Source organism: Ctenopharyngodon idella, chromosome 3, assembly GCF_019924925.1.
Source record: "Ctenopharyngodon idella isolate HZGC_01 chromosome 3, HZGC01, whole genome shotgun sequence".
In the NCBI taxonomy this organism is placed as follows: domain Eukaryota; kingdom Metazoa; phylum Chordata; class Actinopteri; order Cypriniformes; family Xenocyprididae; genus Ctenopharyngodon; species Ctenopharyngodon idella.
The window spans coordinates 28755179-28765793 of record NC_067222.1 but is presented as its reverse complement, the minus strand read 5'-3'; the positions used below and the strand labels follow the sequence as shown (position 1 = coordinate 28765793).

Below are 10615 nucleotides of genomic sequence, written 5' to 3'. Positions count from 1 at the left end.
ATTCACACCTGAGACCTTGTAACACTAACGAGTCACATGACACCAGGGAGAGAAAATGGCTAATTGGGCCCAATTTGGACATTTTTACTTAGGGGTGTACTCACTTTTGTGGCCAGCGGTTTAGACATTAATGGCTGTGTGTTGAGTTATTTTGAGGGGACAGCAAATTTACACTGTTATACAAGCTGTACACTCACTACTTTGTAGCAAAGTGTCATTTCTTCAGTGTTGTCACATGAAAAGATAAAATAAAATATTTACAAATATGCGAGGAGTGTACTCACTTCTGTGAGATACTGTAATCAGATGCATATTATTTTATAACACTACTCAGTCACAATACTACATGATAATCAGAGCTGGGTAGTAACGGATTACATGTAATCTGGATTATGTAATCAGATTCCAAAAATCAAGTACTTGTAGTTAAAGTAAACTACTTTTTAAAATACTCGTAATCAGACTACAGTTACTTTTTTATGGATTACATATTATTTACACAATGGCAGTAAGTTGTTCACAATTCATTGATTCTCCTAATTTTTAATTTTTTTAACGTTTATTTTTTTCGTAATAAACCTGCCGCTTATATACGTTCATGATTCTTCGAGTTTTTCCGGCGGTGAGGGGGAGGGGTGTGGAATCGTGCACAGAAATCAGCAACAACAAGAATATTTGTTTTTGTAATGTTACTGTTTTCTAAATTTACTTAATTTTAAGTAAATATGGTTTAAAATCATAAGATGTGATTTTGTTTTATTCAGTGTAACTATCAGCAAACACTAACAGGTACATTAGTGTTAGTATTTTGAAGTATTAACTGTCCATACATTGCACTTTAAAAAGAATCTGTTGAGGCTCTTGTTGGTGAAGAATATATTTTTTGGATTATATATTTTCTTTGTATCTGTCAAAATAGTACAAGATTATCCTACAATCTGTGTGACATCAAATAAGGGTTAGCACAAAAGTAATCTAAATGTAATCCAAAAGCAGTCAGATTACGTTACCAAAAATGTGTAATCTAAGAGATTATATTACTGATTACAAATTTTGTCATGCAATTCATAAGTAATCTACCCCAGCTCTGATGATAATGCTAAATGCTGTATTACTGTGCAAAATACATAATGCCAGTGCCAGTTTACTTTCTTACTAAATATAAATCAACGTGCACATGATAAACAGTCAAACCAAAATTTATTCAGACACCTTGAACCTTTCATTCATCAATTCAGTTTATTCACTATAGTTTAAAAAAATGGTAATAAAATATGACAAGATCTCAGAGTTAAACTGTGTCAGAAAAAAATTAATCTTAATTATGTCAGATAACACTTGAGCAAAACATGGTCAGGTCAAAGTGACTGAATAATTCCAAATTTTTATCAGTTTTACTGGTAGTTCACTGTATGAATAATTTTTGGGTATAATATGTCACAGTTTACTTTATTTTCCTATCCTCACTTACATAAATGAACTATAGTGTCCTGCACCCACTAAAATATATCAAAAAATAATTTTTGGTTTGACTGTAATGTTGCCAACATTTACAGACATGAAAACATCTGTTCTCTAAAAGAAATTAAAAAAAATATTTATTACTTCTTATTAGACTTTCTATTTATAGAAAGTAAATTTTAAAAGTCATTTGTGACCCACATAGGGATTTTAGAGTAAGGTTATAGATGATAAACTAATGAAGTTTCAACCAAACTAGGCTATGCTGTAAAAACAGTGCAAAACAAGTGGATCTCTTTCAACCGGTGCAAGAAGCTTTCGCAACATTCATTTATTTATTTATTTTGGATGACAAAATTTGTGGCTTAGTTACCAAAGTTTTATTTGTACATTGCAGAATTGCGGAAATATGGTGCATGCAAATGTTTTTAAAAAGGGCATTTACTTTACTGCTGCATTTAACTCCTTTGGCTTTTAGTTGCCTATTGTTAGAAAACAAAGTGTAGTTTCGATAAAGAGATAAACATTCATAAAACATGTCGACAAAACCGCAAACTTTATGCCAGCGCACGTCACGTTTGTGTTGCTATGACCACGATACGGTGTGAGATCAAGCGGGGTTCAGCTTTATGCAACGTAAATCACTTTAAAAGGAAACATAAAGCGAGGACACCTCCCATTCTCATCTACATCTTAAACTCTCACTTCCTCCATGATTTAGAGTGAGATCTGGTCATAACTGCTGGCATTCATCCGCTTCCCTCCATCTGTCAAACGAGCCCAGCGCTTCATCCTCTCGCCTCAGGAGCCAGAGTCCCTCCCCAGCCACAGTTCTCAGGTACAGTGCCCCGTCCCATCATATTGTGTGTTGTGCTCCTGTCCGGTGTTTTTGGTAACCGTGCATAACTTTGCATCTTTGCCCGCCTTTCAAAACCTAGTAAGCTGACTATCTAGACAGCATGTTGGGCGCGCCTAAACGCTCCTATACGGCCTAAAATGTTGTTTAGATAAGTCGGATTTGAGACGCAGCCCTAATCTGCGGATCGTTCCTAATACATTCAGTCATTTTACTCGCTTTAGTACTGCTCCTTAATGTTGTTTCCACGAGAATTTCCATTGCTAAATGTGTCTGTGCCTTACTGAACTGTGGAAAGGCACGGTTAAACATTTGAGGAAGTTTTGTAAGAGAACTAAACAGTATTTCCAGATAAAGGTGAAACTGATATGACTGAGTTCTTCACTCATTCTCACAGATATTTGCATAGAATAGTGTAGTTTGCTCAACATGACTAGGAAGAAATAGATAAAGACAGATAAAGAATAAAGTACTATAAAAATGTTTACATTTTTCAAAATAATATATATTTTTTAACCCTTAAAGGGATAGTTACCCCCCCAAAAAGAGATTTCTGTCACAATTTACCTTCATGTCGTTCCAAACCTGCATGATTTTCTTTGTTCCGCTGATCAGATCAAAGAGATGTTTGGCTGAAGGACAGTCTCAGTCAGGATTAACTTTCGATAAAAACGATTAATGAACGGTGACCAAGAGGTGTCAGTCCCTCAAGTTATGCCTAAAATATTCATTTGTGTTCCAAAGAAGAAAAAAAAAACCTTTATGTAAAAACTAGTTACAACCTGCACTGATAAGTTTTGCACTGTGTCATTCACTTCAATTATTGTGAGAATTGAAATGAATGGAAACATTTGCACAGTCTTTCCAAAGCAGCGTGTTTGTGTGAAAGGATGTGGTGTAACTGAAGTTCTGAACATCTCCTGCGTTCCCACAGTTGCTGCGGTGTTAGTCCAGTTACAAGTTTCCTTTCTCAGTCAATCTAATGCTCACTTTCTTTTGCATCTTTCATTTTTCCGTTTACTGAGTTCTGTGAGAATACAGGGCTTCAGTGATGCATTGCAAAGGAGAGTGACATTTGTTAGTCAACTAATTAAGCATATGCACGAGACTGCGTTTGATATAGTGATGAGAAAGGAAAAATGGCAACAGGAAGAGAGAGATAGATGAAAAGAGGGTATACAGCAAAGTGCGCTATTACTAAAAACCTGCAGACAACGTGGCATCAGACTTGGAGAAGTAGCAAGAGCATTTTCTTCTCAGTAACTTCTTGCTAGTTTCCTCTTTCCTTCCTCTTTCTTGGGGCTTATTGCCTACATACCGTTTTAAACATAGACAGATGAAAAAAAACCCCCGTCAAATACTCATTTACAGGAATTCATTCAAATTCAAAACAATTTAGTTATTAAACCAGTACAACGTGTGTGCAAACATATTAACCCCAGCAAAGTATTAAGATCACCATTAAAAGCAGGAATTGGAGTCAGCCATTTTCACCACAAATCACGAATACAGAAATACCTCAAAAAACAGCTTCCTTTAATGAATACATAACCACGTATCCTATATTAAGATTAAGACATTTTTCAACCCACAAGAAGAAAACTTGCAACTAAATGGGTGGAAACATAATTGACATACATTTCACATATGGCAGACACTTTTATCTAAAGCAACAAAGGTATACAATTCATCAGTTCATGCATTCCCTGTGAATTAAACCCACAACCTTAGCATTGCTAGCAGCATGCTCTACTGGAATGTTTGAAAGTAATGACGAAAACCACCATATTTAGTTTACTTTTCCAGTTGTTTCTCATATAGATGTGTTTTCTCTCTCCATTCCTGTGTCTCCTCCTCCTCAGGTCATCATGTCTAGGAAGGTGGTCAGGACCAGTAAATTCCGTCACGTCTTTGGCCAGGCGGTGAAGGCAGACCAGTGCTATGATGACATCAGGATCTCCCAGATGACCTGGGACAGCAACTTCTGCTCCGTCAACCCCAAGTTTGTGGCCATGATTGTGGATGCCAGTGGTGGAGGAGCTTTTATTGTCTTGCCCCTGAGCAAGGTGCATACAGATAGCACTCATTAAGCTGAAATTAAATTCCAAATTAATTGCAGTGTTCATATTTATGGGCAGTGGGTATATATATTGCCACACACACACACACACACACACACACACACATATATATATATATATATATTTATATATATATATAGAAATGCCAGTATTACGATATTAAGTTAGTTGGACTGAATTAGGGCTTGATAGTTTTAGGTTCAACTGTCGTTTTAACCCATTACCTGTTTCAAATGATCTTCTGAGGTCTTTGAATTTTGAACTTTAGATATGTAATGCAGCGTTTGTCTAAATAAGGAAGTTCAAGGTTGAGTTTCGTATGTACGTGTCACCAGACCTAGCATCTCTTCTCTTTCTGCTCTCTTGCATCTTGTTTTTGCCATATTTGGAGTGCGCTGCTGTCTACCCTGCACAGGATGTGGTGACAGCTTGCAGATTGAGTGAGTGACAAAAACTATGAGAAAAGGACAGCTGCCACTTAGGCGCTTGATGTGCCTACTTTTTTCAAGTGATCAGCTTGGTTAAAAATTTGAATATGTAGTTTTTACTTCATAAAGCTTTCTGATATTTTCAAAAACAGAAATATGGTAGAAACTATTTTTTGTCTTCCTCTTTTTGTTCTTGTTGAGTTTATTTCATGTGTCATTTCATGCTTTTTTTCTTCTCAGTCCATCATCTCAGGTCCTCTGTTTCTATATGTTTCTCTGTCTGCACTTCTGGGTCCTATACTAGAGAATGAATGTGAGTTCTGTCATATTCAATCTGCTGTGCATCTTACACTCGGTGCTTTGCTCAATGGCAGCCATTGTTTCCCAATGAACACAAGAATCCGAGTCAAGCCCTTTCATTTTGTTTGGGTGGAGGAACATTTGAAAGCTCAGTTTTGAGACTGATAACATGATCATCAGCTTTTGTACACACTATTGAAATTCACACATGCCATTAAAGGGGAAATAATATGAAATTCACTTTTTTTTTTTTTCAGTTCATGCCGATAATTTAATTAATATTTTTTATTAAATTAAATATTAATCTAGCGTTTTCAGAGTTTTGGACCCCATTGTACCAGGAGTTATATTCTTTAGGAATAGATGAATTTGTTGTTATTTGAACTTAACCAGTCACTTCCTCTGACAATAATTAAATCATCTTTAGTCCAGTGTTATTTTAGTGTTATTCAGTAATATTAATGACATAATAAATAGTATCAGTAACACTGCATGTTAGTATAGTATCTATTAATATTTTGAATTGTATATTATTTTTAGATGTTCACTTCATCTTAAGTTTAGTTTTTTGTGCTTTTGTCATTTATATTAGTTTTTTTTTTTAAATTATTTAATTATTATTTAGCTTTAATTTATTTTATTTCAGTTTCAGGTTTTAGTCATTTTAGTACTTTTAGTACTTTAGTCTTTTCTTTCAGTAAGCTGCCAAGGCCACATTTCTAATTTTCAGTTAAGGTTTTTAAGTTGAGCTTTTTCATCTAATAATATTAATATTTTCAGCTTTATTTAGATTAAGTTAACAATAACAACATTTTTCAAGAATTTTCATGTTTTTTTTACTAACTGCAGCCCCTGTGAGAGAGTCATAATTTATAGCCTATTCTTGTTTATGGACTTGCACACAACACTCACATTTAACAATAAGATTTTTGCAGAGTGAATGTGCTCTCCGTGTGCATGATGGGAACTCCTGCATGGTGCTGTCCTCTCTAAACGGGTTAGTAGTTATTAGGCGTAATTGAAGGCATAGCTGTAAAATTGAGATCAGCTGACACAGCCCTCCTCCTCTGTCTGAGATCTCTCCTGCTCTTTTTCTGCTCTGTTTGTCAAAGTTTCAAAGACTTCATATTCTATGTTTAGTCATTTGAAGGACTTGTACATGGGTCTATTTGTGTACGTTAATGTTTCCACTCCTTCATACCAAGGTTTACCTAATAGTAACCCATTTGTCCCTTTGGGGTCTCTGATTTGTGTTTTAGACGGGTCGCATCGACATGTCCCAACCCACTGTCTGCGGTCACACGGGACCCGTATTGGACATTGAATTCTGCCCACATAATGACAACATCATTGCCAGTGGCTCTGAAGACTGTAGTGTCATGGTGAGTGACTTGAGCCAAATGATCAAATGACATTTAAAACATTTAATAAGTTCTTGTGTGAAAACGCTAATATAATCCATAATTATTGGACCAGTGCCATCCACATCTACTGATTATCATAAATATCTAATAAATTAATGAATAATAAAATTATTTAACTTAAGTAATAATATTATGTATATAAAATAGCTCATTCTAAGCTTGCTACATAATACTGGATGATGCCATATGAAAATATATATCGGTTTAAAGGGTGAACATTATGAATGAAAATGGAACAACAATGCCTATATCAATCCTAATAAACATTAAATAATGCTCATGTGTACCGGTACTTTTCATAGACAAAAAAACACGTTCAGTCTTTTAACTCTAACTCACACTACTTATTATAACATAAGGTCAATGTTGTTATGTAATAGATCTGGGAGATTCCAGATGGAGGTCTCATATCGCCCCTGAAGGACCCCGTTGTGAAGCTGGACGGGCACTCTAAACGTGTGGGCATACTCAGCTGGCACCCCACTGCCCACAATGTGCTAATGAGTGCAGGTAAACCAACATCAGACATCCACCCAACAGACAAAAGCGCATTTATATACAGTCTTGAGCTACTTAATCTATGTATGCACGGCTAAGCACACATTCATGCAAGGATGCCACTTTTAAAGCTGAAATGGAATGATAGCGCCCTCTGCTGATTCTTCACAAACACTTCTTTACACACATCTTTGACATTTTTGCTTCCTCTTCTGTCTGTCTTCCACCTCAACCTCCTTTCTTCCCCTATACACTTGATTTACCTTTCGCCCTCCCTCTCTCTCTTTCTTTCTCTCTTGGTTTCCGTCTGCAGGCTGCGATAACGTGGTCATCCTGTGGAATGTGGCTCGTGGAGAGGCAGTGGTGCGCATTGACTCAGTGCACACTGATCTGATCTACAGCGCCTGCTGGAACAGAAACGGCTCTCAGATCCTTACTGCCTGCAAGGACAAGAAACTACGAGTGTTCGACCCCCGCAAGGGCTCCGTCATCTCTGTGCGTGCATGCCTTCAATGTAAAATATGATTATGCTAACCAAAGTGAATAATGCTAAAACAAAAATAAAATAATAATGCATAGGGGATAAATAAGTAATATATTTGCATTGTTTACCGTTCGCCACATTGATTTTGTTGTCACATCTTGTAAGTTGTCTTGTGCTGTTAGGATGCATTTGTTGCTGTACTTAAAAAGATCAGTTGGTTGTAGAGTTTCATGTAGTTTTGATGCCATTTTAAAACATTTCATCAGTGTTTTTTTTTAAATGTTAATGCAAGTATTCAGCAAACTTGAGATGGAGCACATAATACTGAAAATTTAAAGCCATAGTAAATAACAGGAAATCTTTTAAGTGTTAATTTTTCTATCACTTTAGCAACATTTTGCAGACAAAAAGGTTCATTGTCTATTTTAGTAATTTAGCAATCACAGCTCACATGGAAGTTGCTTTCAAACCAAACAGGTTTCTGTTTGCCAACATGGTGAATCCTTGTAACCAACTTGAACCTGTTGCGAAATCTGCATCGTGCAAAATTCCCGATTACATCAATTCCTTTTGAAATTACTTAGATTTCGCCCTTGAAAATTGACTGCATTTTGGTCTTTTATGATTTTACATTCAGTGAATGGATTTAAAATAATTAACTAAATAAATTTAACTCAAAATATGCCTTTATTTTATATTCTATAGCTTATTCGTCTCTTTCTTACACCTTATTTACTGCTCATGTGACCTCTCTCTGTGTATATGTGTGTTTCAGGAGAAGGACAAGGCTCATGAAGGTTCCAGGCCAATCAGAGCTGTGTTTGTGTCTGAAGGCAAGATCCTGACCACTGGTTTCAGCCGCATGAGTGAGAGGCAGGTGGCACTGTGGGATCCTGTGAGTACATCATGTTAATTAGAAGCTCTTTTTTTCAGTTTTACAATCAAGTGACTCACAAAAGTGTGTTGTTTGTGGTTGCAGAACAACTTTGGTGAGCCCTTGACCCTGCAGGAGCTGGACACCAGCAGTGGAGTGCTCTTACCTTTCTTTGACCCTGACACTGGTGTAGTCTACCTTTGTGGCAAGGCAAGGAACTAACACAAGTTTTATGATCATGTAGAGTTATTTGTTCATGAAGTTGTATGTTAAACAGTGTATATGGTTTAACAGGGTGACAGCAGCATCAGGTACTTTGAGGTGACAGACGAGGCTCCATACGTCCACTATCTCTCCATGTACAGCAGTAAAGAGAGTCAGAAGGGCATGGGCTACATGCCTAAGAGAGGTCTGGAAGTCAACAAGTGTGAGATTGCAAGGTAAACACACCCAGCTTTCACCAGTGCATATAGTGTGGTTGCTTTGTCCCACAAAACATATTAAAAAATCTTCATTATTTTATATTTATTTTAGGTTCTATAAACTTCACGAGAGAAAGTGTGAACCTATTGTCATGACTGTGCCTCGCAAGGTAAGTTTGGTTTTAAAGTCAAAGATCAGTTTAAATGTTGTCAAAAGTTTGGGGTCAGTATGTTTTTTGTTTGTTTGTTTGAAAGAAATAGTTTGATTCAAGAAGAATGCATTAAAGCTACACTATGTAAAATCCGACTGTGGGTAGTGTGCAGCTAAAACTTTGCAAACTAACTAGAAAAATGGACCATTTAAAGGGTTAGTTTACCCAAAAATTCTGTCATTAAGTACTCACCCTCATGTTGTTCCACACCCGTAAGACCTTCGTTCATCTTTAGAACACAAATTAAGATATTTTTGATGAAATCCGATGGCTAAGTGAGGCCTCCATTGACAGCAAGATAATTTACACTTTTAATGTCCAGAAAGCTACTAAAGACATATTTAAAACAGTTCATGTGACTACAGTGGTTCAATCTTAATGTTATGAAGCGACGAGAATACTTTTCGTGCACCAAAAAAACCCAAAAAACTTTATTCAACAATATGTAGTAATGGGAGATTTGAAAACACTGCTTCATGAAGCTTCGAAGCTTTACGAATCTTTTGTTTCGAATCAGTGGTTCAGAGCGTGAACCATTGAAATTTCGAAAAGTTTCGAAATACTTATGACGTAACGAAGCCTTGTTTACTGAAATCATGTGACTTTGGCAGTTTGATACATGCTCCGAACCACTGATTCGAACTAAAAGATTCGTGAAGCTTTGAATTTATTTAAATTTAATAAATGAATATGTCAGCCCTGGTCAGCATACAAGATGTCTTTTAAAAACATAAAAAATCTTATCAGCCCCAAATTTTTGAATGGTAGTGTATGAAAGCCACACTGTTGACTTTATTTTATTGTCTTAATCCAACATTATCATTTCCTTGCTTTAGTCTGACTTGTTTCAAGAGGACCTTTACCCTGACACGATTGGTCCAGAGCCATCGGTGGAGGCAGATGATTGGTTTGCTGGTAAAGATGGGGAACCAATTCTGATCTCCTTGAAGGACGGTTTTGTGGCTACCACCAAAAACAAAGAGTTCAAAGTCATCAAGAGCTTGATGGCCACAACATCCTCTTCCTCGAACAGCCGACAATCTGACAATGGGGTACGAGAATAGCCTTTTTAATGCATTTTATTTAACCCCAAACACAGTGAATTGTGTATAAAACTGAGTTTCTGTCACAAATAAACTCATCCTGCCTTTATTTCTCTTTCACATACAGGACGTGCAGGCCTTGCAGAATGAGGTGAAGGAGCTGAGAGAGATAGTTGAGCAGTTGACCAAGCGAGTGAGCCAACTGGAGAGCAAGTAGCTGAAGAGAGACCCCAGTAAAATGAGATTGAAAAGAAATATCAAACTACACATACACAGGATGTGTAAATAATGAAATTGCAAAGGTGCATATATCGGAAAGAAGATTTGTAGAATTATGTGAAAAGTTTTCATTAGATACTATTTTGCAGTCCATTGCAGACCAAATTTTGCTCTTCAGGGATTTAGCTTTTTTAAAAAGATGTTTTAATGTTACTAGATTTGTTTGAAGCCCATTTTAATATATGTTTTATAGAATTTGAAATAAATGCCAGTGTTATTTTAACTAAGATTTATTTACGTGTCAAAAATTCAT

At 36.3% G+C, this 10615-nt stretch overlaps 1 protein-coding gene across 1 annotated transcript; it reads left to right on the top strand.

The window, feature by feature from the left end:
* The first annotated feature begins 2095 nt into the window (after window positions 1-2095).
* Window positions 2096-10591, top strand: coro1a (coronin, actin binding protein, 1A). Its single transcript, XM_051886250.1, has 11 exons — window positions 2096-2299; window positions 4180-4383; window positions 6386-6508; window positions 6931-7060; window positions 7362-7543; window positions 8308-8427; window positions 8512-8616; window positions 8701-8846; window positions 8941-8998; window positions 9877-10092; window positions 10211-10591. Exons 2-11 carry the CDS (start codon window positions 4186-4188, stop codon window positions 10298-10300), a joined length of 1368 nt encoding a protein of 455 aa, XP_051742210.1. The 5' UTR covers window positions 2096-2299; window positions 4180-4185; the 3' UTR covers window positions 10301-10591.
* Window positions 10592-10615: the final 24 nt, after the last annotated feature.